This window comes from Bufo bufo, chromosome 4 (assembly GCF_905171765.1).
Source record: "Bufo bufo chromosome 4, aBufBuf1.1, whole genome shotgun sequence".
In the NCBI taxonomy this organism is placed as follows: Eukaryota; Metazoa; Chordata; class Amphibia; order Anura; family Bufonidae; genus Bufo; species Bufo bufo.
Genome location: NC_053392.1, coordinates 494973388 through 494996421, shown reverse-complemented (window position 1 = coordinate 494996421; position 23034 = coordinate 494973388). Strand labels below are relative to the sequence as shown.

Genomic DNA, 23034 nt, shown 5'->3' with positions numbered 1-23034 from the left:
TCCCCTGTGTACATACAATCCCCCACTGAGTGCCATCCTAGCATATAATGTCCACCCAGTTGCACCCTCTGTACTTATAATGTCCCCAGCAATGCCATATAATGACCCCCAGTAGTATCTTCTTTACATATAATTCCCTGGTTAGCCTGTCAGGAGATGGAGCTTGCAGGGTCACCCTACACCTTCCTCTGTCAGCTCTCCGTTATCCAAATCTAAGCGATTTTAGCTGCCACACTCGTCCTATTAGGCTGATGAGACACCTTGCATTAGACAGCACACAAGTACACTCTAAGGGCTCATGCTCACATAGTATTTTCTTTCCATGTCCGGTCCATTTATTTTATTATTTTTTTTGCAGACCGTATGCGGAACTATTATTTCAGTGGGTCCGCATAAAAAAAAAAAAGTTACTCTGTGTGCTTTCCATTTCCGTATGTCGTTCCGTAAAAAAAAAATAGACATGTCCTATCCTATTATAGTCCCCATTACGATAAGTATAGGACTGTTCTATTAGGGGCCAACTGTTCAGTTCCGCAAAATACGAAATGCACATGGACATCATTCATATTTTTTGTGGATCCGTTTTTTTGCAGACCGCAAAATACATACGGCCATGTGCAGGAGCCCTAAGACTCGCGGTGCTCTCTAGTGTTCCTTGGTTTAATACACCAATATAGGAGATGCCTCTTCTAAGGCAGGGGTGGGGAACCTTTTTGCTGCCGAGGGCCATTTGGATATTTGTAACATTGTTCGGGGGCCATACAAAATTCTCAACTTTAAAATTTGACTGCTAATTTGGTCAAACATATAACTGACTTAGGCTACTTTCACACTAGCGTTCGGAGCGGATCCGTCTGATGTTTCATCAGACGGATCCGCTCCGATAATGCAGACGTTCGCATCTGTTCAGAACGGATGCGTCTGCATTAAAACTTAGAAAATTTTCTAAGTGTGAAAGTTGTCTGAGCGGATCTGTTCAGACTTTACATTGAAAGGTCAATGGGGAACGGATCCGCTTGAAGATTGAGCCAAATGTGTCATCTTCAAGCGGATCCGTCCCCATTGACTTACATTGTAAGTCTGGACGGATCCGCTCGCCTCCGCACGGCCAGGCGGACACCCGAACGCTGCAAGCAGCGTACAGGTGTCCGCTCACTGAGCGAGCGGAGGCCTGAACGCTGGCAGGCGGATGCATTCTCAGTGGATCCGCCTCCACTGAGAATGCATTGGGGCCATACTGGATGCGTTCGGGGCCGCTCGTGAGCCCTTCAAACGGTGCGCACGAGCGGACACCCGAACGCTAGTGTGAAAGTAGCCTAGGGGTAAGTTACAGAAATTGTGCTTCAATAAAAATAAAAAAAATAAATAGAGCGCTGTATTTTTGCAGCACAAAATGGCGCCTGCACTATATATTACAAAATAGTACAGGCACCATTTTGACCACACATAGCAGTCTAATATTTAAGTTGAGAATGCTATATATTCAGTTCTTATTTGGCATTAATGGCAGCCCCCACCAGACCTTCCCTAGCCTCAGATCGAGCCCACCAGACCTTCCCTAGCCTCAGATTGGAGTCCACCAGACCTTCCCTAGCCTCAGATCGAGCCCATTCAGACCTCAGATCAGACATTTAAAATAAATAAAAAAAATAAACTTGCCTCTCCAGCTCCGGACGGCGCTGCCACTTCGCAGATTCACTTACCCTTCTTGGTCTTCTTCCTGCCGCGCTGTACTGTGACCTGACAGCGCACAGCGCATTTTCTGGCAGGGGGCCACATGAAATGGTCCCACGGGCCGGAGGTTTCCCACCTCTGTTCTAAGGTCATGGCTTTGTTAGAACACAAGAAGGCTCCTATTTAAGTCCAGTTTTAATATTAAAAAAAAGGACAGTGCGTACAAAAAAATGTGGTTATCATAAGAAAATACAACATAAAATATACAGGCAAATACATATACCGGTAATGTAAAAGAAGAGTTTGGAAAATAAAAGGGATAAAAATGAAAGTTAATGCGCTATGAGGCGGTAGAAGTCCGGTTGCCCGGGTTCAGAGAGATTCGGCCAGTCATCAAGCTGTTGAATCCCCAAAGAAATGACACATTGCTACACACATACTTTAAGAGGTCTGGAGAGGCCCACACCAACCCCACCCCCTCCTGTGATGTCAGGACTGAGGGCTAGTGTATATGCTAATGGACTATTTCCGACCAAGTTTTATGAGCTCAGTTCAGAATCTGACCACTAGGAGAACTTCTGTGGACATCATAGAAATGTCATAACACTTTCATCCAACCCATCATAATGTTCCGCATACATGCATATCAAACATGAAGGGGTTAGAGAAAGTACAGGGTGCCTTCTTTAAGTACCCCCTCTTGCAGAGCCCTCATTGAGGTGACGTTCACACAGGTGATGCCGTGGATGGACTGGATCCTATCCTGAGCAGCACCCGCCAAGTTATAAATAAGTTCCAGTATTTCTTGACCCTACTGCAAGTCATGGTATCCTCTACCTGACCTTTTGAATGGCTCCTCTAGGACTATGGCTTTGAAGGACATCTCACATGCTGTGATTGGGGTAATATATATTCTGAGTTAAGTTGTTCATGCATCCCTGATTTAATGGCCAGTCATAAGAATGGTAGGAGGGGGTCGGGGGTTCTCCTCTGAAATCGACAAATTAGTTTTCCATCTATATCCCCACATGGCCTGTTTACTTAGGCTAGTTTCACACTAGCGGCAAGGAAGTCCGGCAGGCTGTTCCGGCGGGTGAACAGCCTGTCGGATCTCGTGCTGCAGCTAGTGCATGCGTGTCCCCGGACTGCCGCTACGGGCCCCATTGACTGTAATGGGGGCGGGCCGGAGTTCCGGCGCAAGCACAGCAGCGCATGCCGAGAGGCAGCCGGAATAAAATTATGTCATGTCGTACTTTTATCTGTTCACCCGCCGGAACAGCATGCCGGAGTTCCTTGCTGCTAGTGTGAAACTAGCCTTAATATTGCTCCCAGAATTGGCCCTCTTCACATACAATGCCCTAGCAGCCTATGAGGCTGAACAGTGGGGCACAGAAGTTAATGATCCACAGCCCAGTGGTGGTGATCGCTAATCTGGGGTGACTAGACCTCATCGGCTAGTTTTGCTGCTTTTACTACAATGTACGGATAATTGTTAGTGAGTCTTATGGGGTTGTTTGTCTCATACAAGCCTCCTACAGGCGGCTTCTATACTTAATTTTTCTAAAAAAAAATTGCGCGTAAAAAAGACCATGAAAGCCATGTATTGTTGGGTTTTTTTTTTTGGTTTTTTTTTTAAGAGTGTTTTCTTGGGGTGGTGTAATATTTCACTTGTGTTTTACGCCTCTTTTTTTTTCTTTACAAAAATCTATGGGAAAATGACACACCCAGAGAATGCTGCAATTTTAAAACCACGCCAAGGGATTTAAAAGAAAAGACTTGGAAACTTGAAGCGCAGTTTTGTAGGACATTGTATAATCTCCTGTTGGTCAACGTGTAACCTCTGCCCATGGCGTCTTTTGCTCTAAGAAAAATAAATACAGATAAAAAAAGTTACATTGTAGAAAAAATCCTACATGTGCAGTCGCAAGCCAATTTGTCAGGGTGTACCAGAAGCGGTAGCTCTAGAAATCTGGATTACACATATGCTGTCATTCTATCTCAGTACAATGAGATTACAGTTCCATATCATTTCAATAACCCTGTCAGGTGACCTTATCCAAATGACTTGCCAGTCAGCTTTATCGTCTTGTTTTCTCCGCTTATTCCTAAAAATCACTTTCTGTTCTTTAGAAAACTCCTGAACGGCATTTTTCTTTTCTTCTTGCGCAGGTTTTGGAGGTGCCTCGATATAATAGTAGATTGGAGTGGCAATAATGCAGGAGGCGCCATAGAGCCAAGCTACAACCCCGTCCACCACAACTTTATAGAGACCGAGGTGCAGCTGGCCGAGAGCTTTGCCTACTTTTTTCCTCCAGGGCGCTGCTTCAGAGTAAGTACAAGATAGAAGAGCCACCATCAGTATCAGACTGGCGGCTTTCCAACTGCCGACCCTTCTGCTGATACCTAAGTAGCGCCGGCAGTGGAACTACACAGGTCCATCCATTGTGTAGTGGACAGAGCTGAATAGTGCAGTGCTGCTCCCATTGACTTAAATGTTTCTGCAGTAATGAGCTCGTCAATTGCGTCAAGGATGGAGCGGTTGTAGTTCCAGCACCACAGTTACTCTGGATCAACAGAAGTGCGGGGTATCGGACCCCTGCCGATCAGATATTAGTGACGTTCCTAGAGATGAGCCATCAATGAAAAAATACTGAACATCCCCTTTAGATCTCATGCACACAGCCGTTGCCTGGCCGGGTCCGTAATATGGGGGCATTGGCCTTGTGCTCACCGCATTACGGATGCGCACCCGTTCACTTGAATGGGTCTGCAATCCAGAAGGTGGGGTGCAGAACGGAGGCACAAAAAATAGAATTTGTTCTCTCTCTCTCTCCGTGCCTCTGCACCAAAAAAAATAGAACTTGTTCTATTTTTTTATTTTTTTTGTGGTGTGGACAGATCACGGACGCATTCAAGTTGAATGGGTCTGGATCCGTTGCGGCAGCCGCTTGGGTAGTTCCCAGTGCATTACGGAACGGCCGAGCAACGGCCATGTGTATGAGGCCTTAAAGAGTACCTGCCACTATGAGATTCAGTGAAGTCTGTAGGCAATATGTTATAGAGCAGAAGGAGCTGAGCAGATTGTTATAGCCCTCAGTCTAAGGGTCCATTCACATGACCATATCCATTTTGTGGTCCGCAGATTACATATCCCCAATACACAGATACCTGCTGTGTGCGTCTCCATTTTGCGCTCTCGCACATTCTGCCCGATGTTAAAAAATGCCTATTCTTGTCCCAAAACGTTCAAGAATAGGACATGCTCTATGTTTTTTGTGGGCTGCAGGACAGACATACGAATGGACCATGAATTTTGCCATATCTGATAGGGCTCTTGCATAGCAAATGTTATCAGTCACTGATAACACCTCCCACTGGGCAACTGAGCTCAGAAAGAGCAGAGATGTAAATGTATAAAATACAAATTTTACTGAATCTTTTCTGACAAAACTATATATCTGCCTCAGCTTCTCCTGTACTGCGTTTTGTGGCAACAGGTCCTCTTTAAGGACGCAGTTATGAATGTGAATGGCTGGAGACAAGCTGCTTGGCCTTTGAAAGAGTGACTGTCAACCCTTCTGACTTTGTCTACTTCAGCAAATACTTGTGTTCTTCATTAAATAACAATTCTGGAATATCTTCTCTTGGAAATCTATATTGTGTTGTTCCTCTATTAATCTCCTAGAAATATGTGAATACATTGACAACTGGGTGCATTGTCCAGCCAGTGGTAACAGTGCCAGGCTGATCTTGAATATTAAGGACCTGGGATAACAGAGAAATATGTGTGCTGTATCCACCAGACCTAAAGGGGTTATCTCACCTCGAACATTGTTGGCATATAGCTAGGATACGGGACCCACACCTATCTCTAGATCAGAGCTCCCAAAGTGAACAAGAGCGCACTGTGCATGCGCTGGCTTGGCTATTTCCGGCAGTTCCATAGAAGTGAAAGGAGCGGTGTGCCCTGCTTTCCTTTCTATGGGACTTCTGAAAATAGCCAAGCATGCCGCTCGGCAACACTCCCATAGAAATTAATGGAAGGCTGTCACGTTTGTGCCGTGCCCTCTCCTTCACTTTGGGCCCTGTGTTCTAGACATAGGTGCGGGTCCCAAAGTTGGGACCCAACCAGTTTGACATTGGTGGATATCCTAGAGATATGCCCCCAATGTTTGAGGAAAGATAACTCTTTAGAACACTGGGAAAGGTCCTACTAAAGGGGTTGTGTTCATGTGACCATTAGAGATGAGCGAATTTAAGATTATGAAATTCCGTTCACTGGTAAAACAGAATTGCGTTATGAATTCCATTACCACCGACCATAACGCAGTTCTATGACGTCCTCCCCTGCATAACGGAAACGGGACGGCTCTGTTTTGCAGCCCATAGACTTCTATTATGACGGAATGAATAACTGCCTTAAAGGCATTCCGTCATAGAATTACGTTATGGTCCGTTTTAACGGAATCCATATGTAATTCTGCGTTTACCACCAAACGAAGCTGTGAATGAATTTCATAACCTGAAATTTGCTCATCTCTATTGACAATCCATTTTTGAGATCCTAAACTGTAATTTTATTTTTTATGTTTCTATCTTCTCATGAACAGACGATACGTGTCCAACAACACCTTGTTTAGGAAACTTTTAGATGCGTCAAAAAGACTTTCAGAAATGCGCTGGGCCCTTGGTGGGAATGCCCCAGTTATGGCTAATCGCTTAGCTGCTGAAGGATGTGAGGTCCTTCTTGGGGGCCGTCTGAGTACAGAAGAAATTAGCGTGTTGTCCGACCGCATCACAGGTAAGATCATCCGGTAATTAATAATTCACTGCGTATAAGCCCACAGTGATAATTGTCCAGAATAGAATATTGGGCCTGTTAAAAAATGGACAAATATGACAAATATGTGACTGGAGCCAGAATGCTCACCTTTTCATCACAATTTTTTATATTTGGGTCCAAAATTCTGTACTGATTAATTTTAGAATATATAATTCTGTGGCACCTGGATCCTTACATACACTGTGTCTTCTATTAGGGGAAACAAGGATGAACCATGGGATTTCAGCATGCCTGATCCTTTTTTTCCTCTTGGAAATAAACCGCTTTCTTGCATTCTCCATGTAATAACAATTCTGGAGCATCTGTTCTTATGACTCTATGATGTGCTCTTCCTTTATTATTCCTGCTAGTAGTTAGCCATGAATTAATAGGAGTTTGCAGTGAAGGCCCAGCATTGTGTTACCAGTTGGGGGTGTGATTGGAAAGTAGCAGGCTAAGGGAATTAGCGCCAGGGTCTTTTTATGTTATGTCCGGCCACGTTTCAGTACAGTACAGTGTGTGACAACGAAAGTTTATTATTGGGCTACACGACCACGCGAGTTTGTGGATGTTGTGTGGATCGGCAAAACACGGATGCCGGCCGGTGTGCTTTCTGCGTTTTTTGTTTTGTTTTTTGCAGGGCCATAGAATGGAGCAACGGATGCAGACAGCACATGGAGAGCTGTCTGAATCTTCTGTGGCCCCCATTAAAGTGTGTCCGCGTTCGAGACGCAAAAAATGCGGCTTGGATGCGGAACCGCAACAACGGCCGTGTGAATGAGGCCTTACTAAAGGTTTTTTCTTCTACTGGCTAAAGGTGCCATACACGTTAGATTGCTGTAGTTTTACTGAAAGGTTTTCTCCCAAGCCACCATACGTGCATGTGCTCTCAGCAGGGAGATGGGAAGTAAGCCGCTGCCAAACACCAGTGTTGCCGGCTTATCTCCTATAAGAACAAAGTGATCAGACATGTTGAACTCCAACATGCCCAAACGATCTTTCCCCTACCGTCTGCCTTTGTGGTAGAGTCGCTGCTCGCTCCACCCCTGTGGTGGTTAGATGGACGTCTGGAACTTCTAAAATATACAGGTTCAACCTTCATCTTGTTGTGATGCATATTTTTGGCTGGCCATGCAATGGTAGCTGCTGCTGCCTCCTTCGGGCCCTTGCTGCGAGACTGGTCACATGACCAAGCTGCTGGTTCCAAGAATTGTTTTGTTTGTTCTTTTTCGTTGCTGTTTTCACAACAATCAAAGTGTGACTGTGACCTGATGTCACTTCTACTGTTGCAATAGACCATATGTCACCCATCATATTTCATTGGGCATACTCCAAAACAACACGTCCACTGTACTTTGGTGTGGGTTCTCAGTGCAGAATCGGCAACAAAAATACCCATGTGCAAACCTGTCCTGGCATCTTTTGGGTGTTAATTGCTTCTCTTATTGCAGTGGCTGGTGAGCCTATAACAGAGGCTGACATTCATCTCATAATGGAATATCCAACTGGATCTAAAGGGAAAACACGTCTCGCGTCGTGCCAACAGGTGACCACATGCCACATTTATAGTGCGAACTACAAAATTGTTACTGGTGTAGAATTCACAGGAACTGACTGTAGATGGTGCATAGCTGTATGGGGTGTACCGGGCCCCAGGAGCCTAAGGGGGCCTAAAGACCCGTGTCGCATAAGACACCGTATAATAGAAAGTGCATGCTGGTCAAGTTAACATCTGCTGGAGGAAGGGTTGGGTCAAGAATTAGGCATTGGGGGGGGGGCATTTCCAATTTTTGCCTTGGGCTACTTTTTACACTATGGCAGACCTATTAAAATCCAGATATTCTTATGTTCAAATACAGTCACTAAAGGGACATTCTCTAAAGAATTACATTGAAGGCATTTGAATCCATCCAGGTATTTGACTTGTCATAATTTGTTTTTCATAGGTACATAGTGCACCGTGATTCACACAACCCAATGCTTGATTCTCGGAAGATTTTAAGTACCAACTGGAAGATTTTAAGCCAGATGTCCTTGTGATTGGAGGGTTACAGATGATGGACAGTTTTCCCTTTAAACCAGGTAAGGTCACTCAGGTTGTGAAACTGATGGATTATGTAATAATGTACAATAAGCTGGTTTATTATTTAAAGTGTAAAGGAGCCACAAAGACACAAGCCCAAAAATATCATAAACCTTTCCTCAGTATATTGAATAAATAATCAAACACATGATAAAAAGACAGCAAAAATGGGACAAAACACTGTAATGTAGACCGTAGGTTTGGTTCTAGTGAACTTTTGTTTAACTTTTTTTTTTATTTATTTTTTTTAAATGTCCTAAATGCCAATTTTTTTTTTCTTATATACTGTACTTTGGTGTTTGAAATTTCTACCTGAAGCCCTGATTTCAACCGCTCTTAAAATTCACCATATTTGCACATCACTGACTTGTCAGCAGTGTATGGAGTACGGACTCTGCATTGTATCAATGGGGCTACAGAGTACGGGCAGGAGCACACATTGCTGCTCCTGCCTGTGCCCCCCGAGGTTTAAAGGACTCTGTCAGCACTTTTGACCATGCAAAACTGCTGACAGGACGAGGTAGGAGCTGAAAGAGCAGGACAAAACATATCTTTTGTGGAGCTTTTCTCTTTAGGAGTAGTGTGAATATGAACTGTGTTGGACTAGGGTGCCTAGGGATCACCAGTAATATTAATTCTGGGGTCCCACTGTGCAGCTAAATGCAAATGTTGCTGTCCAACACAGTGGCATCAAGACGTTACAAGATGATTGATGACAGGGACCCTTGCAGTGACTTCAAGAGGGCAGGTCCCTTGGGGAAAGAGGATAATGGCTGGCTTGACTCTGTACTTGGAAGTAATCTCAGCCACCAGATGCATTTATAATATTTAGTGGGTAGTCCACTAAATAATCTACCAAGTTTTTTATATGAACATAGCCAGTGCACATCATGTCAACCAGCCTATCTTGTGCAGTCGGTCTACTGTATCATTTGTGCTGGGGGTGTGGGGCTAGAGGCCCACTGGGGAAATTCTCCTCTTCTCCTGCGGGCCTGAATACTAATTTATTGCTCTGGCAAGTACCCAGGAGGCGGAGCTTCAGTATGAAGTTCTAACTGCATTGAACTACTGCACAGCCCTCCCTCTGAGTAACAGCTGTAGCATCGAACCAGAAAACTACATCTGTAAAGCAGAGGGGCGGGACTGTGAATCAGCTCAGAGCAGAATAAAACTTCATGTGCACTGCTCCTGATGAGAAAAGCGCCACAAATGGTATGTTTGTGCTGCTCTCCCCAGCCCCTATCTATTGCCATCAGCAGTTTAGCATGGTCAAAACTGCTCACATACTCCCTTTATAAAGGGGATGTCTGGCCGATTAAATTTTGAAGGGGGGAAAAAAAAAGTATCCGAATGGTTAAAAATAATCAACTAAGGCCAACTGAGCATGGTGGAAGCGTAGTGAGCTCTGAGCTCCTCACCATACCACCCGATCTAAAGCACCTATACAGCCCTGACCGATCTAATTATGGGCAAAACCAACAAGGAGAGAGGCGGAGAGGCACCCAAGTGACTAAAGTAAGAAACAGCACGGAGATCTGGATAAATACCGCTTAAAAAGACGGCATCTTCGGCAGTCAGGGGAAGATGGCGGCGGCTGAAGACATCGCTGCAGCTCTGGACATAGATTCAGATGATGCAAGTTCCTGCGCTCCTTCGGAACTGCCGGACGAAACAGACCCTGCTCCGATCACCAGAGCCTTCCTGCAACACTCGCTACAGCAATCCCTAGCTCAAGCCTTGTCTCCAGTGTTATCGGAGCTTGCGGCCATCAGACAGGGTAACGCATGTGGGGCAGAGAGTGAAGCGCTGGAAGATTTTCAAACTGCTGTGGTACAACATAGCAAGGGCCTACAAAGCCATGTAAAATCACTAGGCTCCCAGGTGGACAGTATTATACCTCCACTTGGAAGATCAAGAGAACAGGGGGAGAAGAAAAAATGTCAGGATAAGAGGAGTACCAGAATCTGTGTGCGGCAGAAGCATTGGCGGCAGAAGCATAGCTGGACAGTGTTAGGGCAGATATTCGCCTTACTTGGGGAGCAGAGCGGGCTGAAAACATCGTCATTGAAAGGGCGCATAGAGCGCTTAGGCCTAAGCCTGCTGCAAGTGAACCGCCCAGAGATATAATTTGTGCTCTACTAAACTACCCTCGACACAGCTGCAGTGCTCAAAGCGGCAAGAGAAAGTGGAGAGACTGCCCTTTGAAGGAACAAAATTCTGTTTTTTCAGGACTTGGCAGCAAGCACCCTGGCTAAAAGAAAGGCATTGAAACCCCTCACGGGCCGAATTACGGGAGAGGAGGCTGCCCATGAGGTGGCTTTTTCCGTTTGGGTTGAGTACCACTATTAATGGCCGACAAATTGTAATACGTCATCCAGACGAACTTCCAAGATATGGGAGGCCCTGAGATTTCTCCTGGATATCCCTTCATGGCTCCCTTCTGCAAATATGGAGAAATTACCTAAGCTTTTGGCCCGTCACCTTGGCGAGACACGCCTCAAACACAGAATCAGAAGAAGAAACGCTGACAGGGGACTGAGTGCTGTCTTCTGATGTTGGAGGTTGAGGTTCAGCTTCTCTCATGGCGGTCCTCTGCCTCAGAGAGTCACTGTTTATCTACTTACTATAAATGCGCTCTTTAGTAATAGATATTTAAAGTTGTCACTGTTGAGAAATGTTCGAGATTAGCTATTGCTAGCAATCTATTCAAATGTTCAGTTTGATATGCCTTAGTACTGAGAGAGAGGTTTTTAGCTATTTTTATACCATCATAGGCCTAGAGGTCGTGGGATAGCAATTTCTTGGTTCATATATTCTGATGAGTCCTGAACTTTTTAAAAAGCTGAAGTTAATCGTCAGTTTTACTGCTACTATATAAGAGGTCGGGTGAGTGGTTCATCTAGATTTTTCTAGAAGTCTTTACCCTATGTCCCCCTCCCCCAATCTCTTATTTTCAAAATGTAATGGCACTATTGCGCTGTACAGCGCCTATAGGACTGGGAAGTCCTCTAACCTTGTTTATATGTGTTTTATATGTTTTAATGTCTTATTATTTTACATTTCTGAGTCGAGATACTAGGTTCACTTCTATTACCTGGAAAGATGGTCCGGATATTAAATCCTCTGGATATGTCGCATATGGCGCATATTACATTTTATTCACTTAATGTGAATGGAATGAACATTCCACAAAAACGTCTGCCCAGTTTACCACACACTTAGGAAGGAAAACCCTGATATTGTGTTTTTACAAGAAACGCATTACAGACATGATCATGTCCCCAATAATGTCTAGTAAGCAATTCCCTGATTGGCACCACGCCACCCACTCCTCGGCATCTAGAGGGGTTTCTGTTGGTTTTAAGTACGTATATCCCATTTCAGTTAACAGCGAAAGTAATTGACCCCAACGCAGATTCCCTATTTATTAAGGGAAAGTCCTGAACTCAATGATACCTTGGCGGCTATATACGCCCCAACGAGGGGCAAATTAAATGGCTCATACAGGTTTAGACTCTTTGAAAGTATTCACTGAAGGGATTCTGGTACTGGGGGGCATTTCAATCTGGCACTTGATCATGGGATGGACTCCACATCTGCCACTCCCCAGTTATCGGCAGACAGAAACGTAGATTTCAGATAGCTTTGGCAGATGTGGGTCTATCTGATGTGTGGAGATTGATTCACCCTGAGGTGAAGGATTTTACCTTTTTCTCTAAGTTCATGGCTCTTATCAGCGTCTTGATTATATATTTTTATCTAACAATGTAATGCCATGGTTAAGGATGCTCCATAGGGTCGATCACAATATCAGATCATGCCCCTGTGAGCTTGAAGGTTATTGATAAAAGGCATGCCTGAGAGGTCCTGGTCATGGAGGCTTAATTCTACTCTTATGGAGGAGAATGAGCATAAAGAAAGAAATTAAGAAAGTAATGACAGACTATTTTAGTTTAAATGAAACCCCTCAGATGTCACGCCCAATATTGTGGGAGGCCCACAAGGCTGTTGTAAGGGGGAATTTATTAGCATAGGTTCAAAGTTAAAAGACAAAGAACACAGATAATAAATTCTCTGCTCTTGCAAATATCCACTCTGGAAAAACTACAAAAAAAATCTCAGACAGAGGAGGTTTTATGTCAACTAAAATCCCTAAGATCACAGCTAAAGGATAAACTGAACATTAAATCAGCTAAAATACTTCAAGCTCTGCGTTTCAAATACTATTCACACGGGGATAAGGGCTCTAAATTGATGTCGAATCTGTTAAAGACTCAGAGGAATAAGTCCTTTATTCAGGTGGTTAAATCCAAGGAAGGTCACAGGTTAAACTGCTACCCCAGCTAAGCAAAAGAATTCTGTAGGTTCTACACCTCGCTATATAACCTAGAAGGAGAAGGAGGACCCGAAACTAGAGATAATATATCATTGCAAAACAACATAGATGACTTCCTGAAGTCTATAGATGTGCCTGCCTTGTCTGCTGGGGACAAAATGGACCTATTAAAAACCGTTTTACTGAGGAGGGGGTTGCTAAGGTTCTTCATAGCATCCCATCTGGGAAAAGCCCAGGACCAGATGGTTACCCTATAGTGTATTATAAGAAATTTGCGGAAATACTGATTCCGCACTTCACCAGGCTTTGTAACTCCCTCCTCGGTGGATCAGCTCTTCCTCCACAGGCCAGGAGGCGACTATCACTATCATTCCCAAGGAAGGGAAGGATCTGAAGCGTGTGGTAGCTATCGCCAATCTCGCTCCTTAACACAGATTTAAATGGTGGGCTAAATTGCTAAGCCACCGTATAGCTGGTCTGCTGCTGGGTTGGTGGGGGAGGAGCAAGTGGGGAGGTTTGTGCTGGCAGAGAAGGTAGGCATAACGTGAGTAGAGTAGTAAACGGCGATTTGCTACGCTAAGAAGAAAAACATGCCTTTAATATTGCTAGGGACGATGCTGAAAAGGCATTTGATAGGGTTGGTTGGCCTTTCATGCGGAGTACTTTATTGGCGTTTGGATTCCCGGAGATATTCGTTAGAGCGATCTTCTCTTTATACTCAGCCCCCACAGCCCGTATATTAGTGAATGGCACTTTGTCTGATCCCTTCATTATTAAGAACGGTACTAGACAGGGGTGCCCCCTCTCCCCATCCCTATTTATATTAGTCCTAGAAACACTACTGCTGAAGTTCAGACAGGATCGAGTATTAGAGGAATTCAATTTAAAAGGATACACAGAAAATGGACAGCATTTGCTGACGACTTGTTATTGATGTAACCAACCCTACTGAAGCAATGAAGAAAATATTAGACACCTTTAAACCTTTGAGAGATTTCAAATTTTAAAATTAACATGGAAAAATCTGAAGCCATTGGAGTTTCTCTTACTCCTTCCCAATTGAAAAAGATAAGAGATATGTCCCCTTTTAAGTGGCCCTCCACAGCGATTAAATATTTGGGAGTCATGATACCGGCCAAACCCTACCCAGCTGTTCCATCTAAATTACTCTCCCTTATTAACAAAAGTTCAACATTTCTGAATAAATCCTTGGCACCCAGAATTTCTTGGTTAGGACGGAAAAAACGTATTAACCACATACATCCTCCCCCAATTACTATATATGTTCCGTTCCCTTCCAATAACAATACCGAGAACATTCCTAAATAGATTGAGATCTATTATGGGAAAATTTTTATGGGCAACAAAAAAGCCGATTACCCTTCTCCCTTCTTATAAGGAAGAAGAGACACGGGGGAATCTCTTTGCCAGACATTTCGGCCTATGTCCAGGCCATTCATCTTGAGAGATGGTTAACTTTAACTAGAACTGGAGATACTCCCCTACATGTACGCTTTGAAAGGGAAATGTTAGGGAAAAAAGCTCGCATTTGTTATGGCACAAACCTTCAACTTTAAGTTCTCAGGAACTTATAAGTGTTATAACTAAAAGTACTATTAAAGAATGTCAGAGGTCGTCAGCGTTAAACCTTAGCAAAGGATGTCTATCTCCTATTACTCCCCTTAATACACTGCCTTTTGCCCTTTCAGATAGAGTCATTGAGACCAATCCAGTATGGGATTCTGTATCAGAGCTCAGAGTGGGAGATCTTTTAAAACTGCCCCTTCCCTACTAGATATCTATGAATCTCTTAGAGGTGAGCCACCAAGAATAGGTTCAGATATACAAAAATGGGACTTCGAGGCCATGTGTAAGAAGTTTAAGTTAACTAAACACCACCCGAGGGTGGACCATCTTGGTTAGAGAAACCATGGTCTTACTGCCAAAATTTACCAACTAAAACTTTATCTTATCTACAGACAGATTCTGGAAAAAGAGGGGATAACCCGCCCTCCTACCTTAAAGATTGGGAAAGGGAACTAGAGATAAAACTTGATGAACCTAGTAGAGCTTTCATTCTGTCACACTCACATGGGTTCTCTAGATGTGTCTGAGTGCAGGAGAACCTCACTCAAAACCTTAACCAGATGGTACCGTACGCCTGAATACCTCCAAAAAATCCACTTAATCAACTCTAATGAATGCTGGAGATGTTTGGAGGGAGTAGGTAACATCTCCCATATATGGTGGCACTGCCCATAAAATTAGACAGTTTTGGGACTCAGTAGAGAGTATTATGAATAAGATTTGTATAAGTAACTTATCACTTACTGCTCCCCTAATACTTTTGTGGAAACCCGAAGGCTAAATTTACTCATAAAAATAATCTTCAGACACTATGATAGCGGCAGCCAAGTTACTAGTTCCAGCGTTGTGAGAAGAAATACAGAACCACCTAGTATTTCCATGTGGTACGAGAAAATGAACCACCCTCTGCAGAATGGAGGAATGGCAAGTTGGGAATCTCATAACGGACAAGTTTTCTAAAAACTTGGCAACCTTGGCTGTCGCATATAGAAACTCAACAAGAACAGATACCCTGATAACCCTTCATCTGGAAAGGGACTGAGGAATGGAATATATGTATCTACCCAAAGGGGAATAGGTTAGAGAGCAAGGTTTGTCTCGATCTTAATTTTTTGACACACTATTAAGCTACTAGCTCAAGTGGAAGATAAATAGGTTTAAAACATACTTTACATTAGTATAAAGATTTCAGATCTTTTAGATCAGGCTTGGGGAGTGAACCAACTCGACTCTTTGGTTTTGTTTCTGTTTTAAGATTATGTTTTATGTCAAATTTTTGGGTCTGTGTATTATTTTTTGTGCTACTAAGAGGGGAATCTAGAGTATAAAACTCGCAATACCACAATGCATGAGAAGTAGGTGTTAACCACTGTTGTCTTTTGATAGAGGTTATACTTGTGACTTGCGATATTCTGCTATTTAGGCCAGTTGCACTGGTCATGTCTTATCCCCAAATAATCCAAAGTATATTTTATTGTATGCTTGTATTGAAGATTATTATAATAATAAAAAGAGAATGTTTAAAAAAAAAAATAATCAACTATCCAGTCCCCTCCTTCTGTTCCGATTTGGTTCCTGGGTCCCTTGCTGATCCCGACACCTGAAATGTGACCATCAGCCAGTCACTGGATACACACGTTTCACACACTCATTGGCTGAGCGGTCACATTTTCATTGTGAGGAGATGAGAAAGTAGAGACCACTAGGGGACACAGAAAGTGTCAGGATGGTAGTGGTGGTATATCAAGGGAAGGCATTACAAAAAAATTTATTTTTTGTTTTTTGGGAAGGGGGGGGGGGGGGGGGTTCCAAGCCATTCTGACTGCTTAAAAAACATTTGTACTGCATAAGGAACCCTTGCGGCCACCATGTAACAGTTTGTGAAAAACAAAACAATAGTACCACTTAGCAGGTAATTTAATGCAGTAAGGGGAAAGCCAATATTTTAAATAGCTGTACAAACATACTGTGTGCGCTTTTCCGACATTGTGATATATTTTCTTATGCAGTTCGTTCCCAGGATAGTAATCTTGTTTTTTTTTGTTGGTTTGTATATCTTTGCCTAGATAGATATAGAGAGATCTAATTTATATATGTATATCTAATGTCTGTGTTTTATAAATCTATAGATAACCTATTTCTGTTTTTCCTCGCACAGGTCAGCGTGAGCCCGGCTTAAAAGCCCTTCAAGATATGCTATTGTCTATGGATCAGAAGATTGGGTTGCCACTTTTGAGATGGCTTCTTTTGTGGAACATGGTCTGATGAAGGATTTGCTAGAGTACATCATTCCTTACTCTGATTCCTTGGGTATGAATGAACAGGAGCTTCCAATTTGCTAAGTCTTATTAAAGGAGGAAACATTACAGTGTTATCAGACCCTTACCTCGTGTGGCCTCTATCCTGGACCAAATGCGGGAGCTTTATCAGCTACTCACGATCCCAAGAACCAAAAAAGGGTCAGAGGCCACTGACCCGACTACATGTCCACACTTTGGCTTTTCAAGCCATGATGGTGACCAAAGGATCCATGTGGAAGAAACAATGTCTGCTACAGCAAAAGCATCTCTGACAGCCAACAGGCCATGTGTGTGGATCTGCCGGATTGACACACGCAAGGCCAAACTTATCATGGATGACTCTTTCTCTGTCAGCCGTGAAGTGGGCAGTCCGAAGATACCCTTCAAAGAAAGTCGCCCAGTGTCTTGTTGGGAAGAAGAGACTTATGAGATCTGTCTGGCACCTGTTTTGGTCTGTACTGAAGTATTCCAAACTGCAGGTGGAGGAGATAATATCTCCGCTGCCGGACTTGTGTTGCAAATTTAAAGGTATTTTATGGGTACTCGATGACTGACCAACATTCCAGAACTGGATAGCTATATTTCCGATGCTGCGAAAAGGCTATATTGACAGAAACTGACATGATCTGAGCCATATTGTTGTTTTAGCTGTGTCCTTCAAGAACTCCTTGGTGGTTACCTCCCAAATAAGAGAAGTACGGGCAGTGTTTTTTATTATTGCAGTTTACTCAATGTGGGCTACAAATCATTTTTCAATTACAAATTCTCAGCAGTTTTTGTTCTACAGGGTTAAGGTTAAGTCTCAGTCTATCTGCAGAGTATTTTGTGTTCAGTTTTACACTGAACTGTCAGGTTGCTGCTCTGACGGCTCGATCTATAGTCTAAATTCTGACAGCTAATGAACATTCATTGCAGCTAAAGTCTTATCAAAGTGATCTAATGATGTATTAAATGAGTGTTTATGATCTGGCAGGAGTTCAGAGATGAGGACTATACATCGAGCCATCAGAGCAGCAACCTGACAGTTCAGTGTAAAACTGAACGCAAGATACTCTGCAAATAGACTGAAACTTAACCTGTAGAACAACTGCTGAAAAAACTAACATAAAAACCAATTGAAAAAAAATTATTTGCAGTCCAAAATGAGTAAAAATGCGATAACAAATTGCCTCGACGCTGTCCTTGCCCTGTATCCTTCTCTATCCTCATTTCAGGATAAACTCATGCCTGCAGGAACATCAAAGGTCACCATTTGACCATGCTAAATGCAGGGGAATCTGGGATTTAACATTATATGGAGTTCCTTAGGAAGTCATCAATGTGAACAGACCTTACATGTTTTATGCATGTATGTCTTTTTTTATTTCTTGAATATTTTTTATTTTTTTTTGTTTGTTTTTATGCTTCTGATATGCTATCTGTTTCTGCACTCCTTGCTCTTTCCATTTGCTATCTTTCCACTATATTCTGGACCAACTGTTTTATTCCTCTCATTTCCCATGTAAGGACCAAGATCTTACTTTTGACTAGCCTCACTCTTTACAAGCTAATTCAGACCATGGAGTTGTGTAATGTTATAGTTTTATTTTGCATTTATTAACGTTTCAGTTCCAGTTTCCCGGGAATTAGAAGAGAATAGAGAAGGAATGCGCCCCCTGTGTGTAAACAGTTTTTCGGAGAGTGCCCCTAATTGTCAGGGATCGTAACTCGCCAGATCATGTTGTGCACGCCATGCACAACACTGGAAAGCGTATGTGAAATAGCTTGTGCGGTATTGAAGCAGCTCCCTTTTGCAGCGGGCATCCAGAGTAGGTCCCGATGATCAGAGGTAAATTTAGGTAAAAAATGGCAGTACTGACTAGGTCAGCCTGTAAGAAGCCGCGAGCATCGGTGGAAATGCTAGCTAAGCTAAGATCCGATCACTTTGTTTATGTCTAGTTTTATACTATAATATAAAGTGTGGTAAATCTTAGCGCCCTGGTAGTATTGCCATTTTTTTTACCTAAAGTTTCCCGGGAGATGACCTTCAATCTAATGATTCTTTGCAGCAGATTTAGGGTTTTGTAGACAGACACTACTCTGGTCTTTCAAAGGGGTTTTCAGGATTTTTATATTGATTGGCTATCGGTGTCAGATCAGTGAGGGTCCAGGGACTATTGGGAGTAGCTCCGTCAACTGTGTAGTGGCCAGAACTAGTTACTACAGAGCTGCTGTCATTGAAGTGAACAGGAACAGCACTGTAATAACCAGCTCTGTCCCCTGCACAGTGGACACCGCTGTGTAGTTTCAGCGATGGAACTGCTCAGAAAACACTAATGGGGTGCAGGGTGTTGCACCCCATCTATAAGATATTGATGGACTCTCCTGAAAATGGGCAAATCAGTTTAAAAATCCTAGAAAACACCCTAGGGTCCATTCACACGTCCGTTGTTTCTTTCCTGATCTGTTCTGTTTTTTTGTGGAACAGATCTGAGACCCAATTCTGTACCCATTCATTTTCAATGGGTCCTGAAAAAAAAAAGTCAGACATTTTTTCAGGACCCATTGAAAATGAATGGGTACAGAACTGGTCCAGATCTGTTCCGCAAAAAACGGAACAGATCAGGAAAGAAACAACGGACGTGAAGGGAAAAAGTTGAACAGTGAGCGTGTTTTCAACCCTGAAGTAATGTTTCCTTTAGGTAGAGGGACAGACACTTTAAAATGTTGAGGACTTTACAGTGCAAGTTCCCTGTTGGTTTTATTTTGATTTTATTTTTTTTAACCCATGCCATGTTTGCATTGACTTCAGTTGGGAAAGCCGTGGCATTTAAAATAACACAAAATTGTGGTCACTGTTTTTCCATGGTATACTGGCTATGATGAACATAGAAGTTCAGGGCACATAGGGGGAGATTTATCCAAACTGGTGTAAAGGAAAACTGACTTAGTTACCCATAACAACCAATCAGGTTTTACCTTCATTTTTCAAAGCCTCTTTGGAAAATGAAGGATCAATCTGATCGGTTTGCTATGGGTAACTTTCATTTTCCAAAGAGGCTTTGAAAAATGAAAGGTAAAACCTGATTGGTTGTTATGGGTAACTAAGTCAGTTTCCCTTTACACCAGTTTTGCTAAATTTCCCCGATTTTAGTTCTTACGTTACAGCTTTATGTTGCTCTAATTCCTATACGTACATGATAAATAGGGCACAGGAATGTATTTCCCCTTAAAGGCTACAATTTAGGCCTTTTGCACACGACCCTATGCCCTCCGAGGCATATGGTCTGTGCGCGGGCCAGATGTCCCAGAGCAGCATTGAGTACACATAGATTACCATGATGCTGTGCACGTCAGGCCACCCCTGGGGCTTTTGTCCTGCACTCATAAGATCATATAAGTGCGGGACAATAGCCCCATGGGTGGCCCGACGTGCACAGCATCATGGTAATCTATGATGCTGTGTACGCGCGCACGATCAATGCCACTCCGGGACATATGGCCCGCTCACGGACCGTATGTCTCGGAGGGCATACGGTCGTGTGCAAGAGGCCTTAATAGTAGAATCAATAGTGTCATCCTTTTACTTGTTCAGATGATGCAAATCAAGCTAATTCGACTCCACTTTGGATCTACTCACCTTTTTGTAATCACTACTTTTCCTACTACTGACTCAGTTTTGGTACCAGGTAGTTTGTTTTCCATTTTGGACATGGTGCCCCTGAATGTAGCTGGTAGATGTGTAGTGAAGGTTCTTTAGGACCAATCACTAAGTCATGTGACTTCACGGTACTGGTACTGGCTTGGCTTGCTGGCAAACTCCACAGATTAAGTACCAGGTACTATTTTAGCTTTGGCCCAGTGGACAAACAATAAAAAAAAACAAAAAAAAAACTGAGTTGGGTAAAGTTGAGCTGGATCCATATAGTGGGGAAAAAGGGGCGTAAAAGAGGCTATACACCATCTAAAGTTGATCAAAATTGATAATTTCAGCTAACACATTTGTTGATTGTTGGATTTTACCAACAATCGTTTTAGCCGACTGATGATAGACCATTATTCTTTGAATAGAAGTCAGTTGTTTCAAATTTTCATCCGGTAATCAGACAAAAGATCTTTCATTCAATGAAGGATCATTCGTGGACCAAATGCTCCCCGATCTTTCATCCATCACTTTGTTTTATTGAACTTGTATGGGCAGTGTGATCTAAAATGTGTATGGTCATGTCTGTGAAAGGAGCGTTCACCAGATGATTGGTCAACCTACTTTCTAATGTGTATGGTCACCTTAAGTTCTATAGTCATTCAGTGCCAGGGATTACAGCACTGATTTATTAGGCTACGTCCAACTGCCTACATCCACAGTGGCCGAGCCTGAAGTGTGGTGTATTTTGTGCCAAACTGTGTTGCATTTTTAGAGCAATTTGGCAGATCTCATTATAGGCTTACTTATGAAGCGCAATAAACCGAAAAGAGTCCATTGTGCTTTTCCTGCAATGGGGGTGTGGCTTAAAGAGGACCTTTCACCGATTCTTACCCTATGAACTAAGTATACAGACATGTGGAGCGGCGCCCGGGGATCTCACTGCACTTACTATTATCCCGGGCGCCGCTCCGTTCTCCTGCTATGTCTCCGGTATCTCCGTTCCCTAAGTTATGGTAGGCGGAGTCTGCCCTAGCGCTGGCCAATCGCATTGCAGAGCTCACAGCCTGGGAGAAAATAACCTCCCAGGGCTGTGAGCTCTGCGCTGCGATTGGCCAGCGCTAGGGCAGACTCCGCCTACCATAACTTAGGGACTGGTATCTCCGCCTACTATAACTTAGTGAGCGGAGATACCGGAGGGCATAACGGGAGAGAACGGAGCGGCGCCGGGGATAATAGTAAGTGCAGGGAGATCCCCGGGCGCCGCTCCACATGTCTGTATAGTTACTTCATAGGGTAAGAATCGGTGAAAGGTCCTCTTTAAGATGCGCCATTTTGTACACAGTTTTCCACTGCCTGTCTAAGTTTACAGGTCTGTTTTAGACAGGCTGGATATTAACATACATTCCCTAGAAGGACCATCCTGTAGTGAGTTTCATAAGCTTTATTTGTCCTTGCTGTAAACCAATTCACAATTAAATGAAATGCTAACAATGCAAAAAAAACTGATTTGTTAAACATCTGATGGTAACGGCAATGTATTTTATGTGTAATTGTGGATAATAGTTTGTGTTTTACTGCAAGGTTATTTTCCGAGAAGCTCAAAGAACTGTAATGAAATAAAGAAGTATTGCATAGATCTGGATTCCATTTATGAATATGAATGGTGTTTTCAAGAAGTATGAAATATCCTTGGTGACTTGGATCTCCAGTGGATCGCCAGGAGGGTGGTTGTGATGCTGATGGAACCTGTGGAGGACTCTGGTAGCCCTCATTCACACAGCACACTTTTACATCAGAATTTGTAAACCAAAAAGAATGGGTCGTGAAATCTTCCCTTTATGCACATGGTTGTCTGTATTTTGGTCCGCATAATACTGATGCCTTCCACAGTTTAAGGCCCCATTTACACTTCCGCAATTCGTCCACATTTTGCGGAACGTAATTGCGGACCCATTCATTTCTATGGGGCCGCACGATGTGCTGCCAGGATACGGAATTCCGGGTCCGCAATTCTGTTTCCGAAAAAATGAGAACATGTCCTATTCTTGTCCGCAGTTGCAGACAAGAAGAGGCATATTCTATTAGTGCTGGCGGTGTGCGGGTCCGCAAAATGCGTAACACACATTGCCGGTGTCCGTGTTTTGTGGATCCGCAAAACACGCTACGGACGTGTGAATAGACCCTAAGCCTGCGGTCAGCAACCTTCGGCACTCCAGCTGTTGTGAAACTACAATTCCCAGCATACTCCATTCATTCCTAAGGGAGTTGAGAAGAGCAGAACAAGTATGCATTTTGGGAGATGTAGTTTCACAACGGCTGGAGTGCCAGCCAACTTGCTGACCCCTGTTTTAAGCACACTCTTCAATAGAAATTACTGTTCTATAATCAGTGGGTTCTGCAAAAAAATCCACGTGTGCATGGTCCCATAGAAATAAATGGGTGTGCGATCTGCAAAAAGTGCCGATAGCAATCAGATAAAAAAAAATGCAGTCCTGTGCACGAGGCCTTAGGGCTCATGCACACGATGGTGTGCCAGACGGCCACCGCATGCAGATCGCGGACCCATTCACTTGAATGGGCTCCACAATCCGCACCGCAGAAAAGTAG

The 23034-nt window shown here is 43.3% G+C and overlaps 1 protein-coding gene and 2 long non-coding RNA genes across 3 annotated transcripts in view; 1 reads left to right on the top strand and 2 right to left on the bottom strand.

Moving 5' to 3' along the window:
- The window catches only part of LOC120998754 (ADP-dependent glucokinase-like), a 29276-nt gene extending 11578 nt beyond the window's left edge, over positions 1-17698 (top strand). Inside the window, 13 exon segments of the mRNA XM_040429577.1 lie at positions 3853-3988; positions 3990-4003; positions 6285-6475; positions 7948-8011; positions 8013-8042; positions 8443-8483; positions 8486-8578; positions 16661-16725; positions 16728-16833; positions 16836-16883; positions 16886-16938; positions 16940-17039; positions 17042-17698. Coding sequence (XP_040285511.1) covers positions 3853-3988; positions 3990-4003; positions 6285-6475; positions 7948-8011; positions 8013-8042; positions 8443-8483; positions 8486-8578; positions 16661-16725; positions 16728-16833; positions 16836-16883; positions 16886-16938; positions 16940-17039; positions 17042-17328 — 1228 coding nt within the window. The 3' untranslated portion in view covers positions 17329-17698.
- On the bottom strand, positions 1306-19206 carry LOC120998755. The gene is made up of 3 exons (XR_005778477.1): positions 18360-19206; positions 17874-17878; positions 1306-1316 (listed from the first exon to the last, which is right to left on the bottom strand). It is a non-coding gene; the product is annotated as an uncharacterized LOC120998755 (long non-coding RNA).
- A 252-nt stretch (positions 19207-19458) lies between these two features.
- Positions 19459-20126, bottom strand: LOC120998756. The gene is made up of 2 exons (XR_005778478.1): positions 19824-20126; positions 19459-19760 (listed from the first exon to the last, which is right to left on the bottom strand). It is a non-coding gene; the product is annotated as an uncharacterized LOC120998756 (long non-coding RNA).
- Between the last annotated feature and the right edge of the window lie 2908 nt (positions 20127-23034).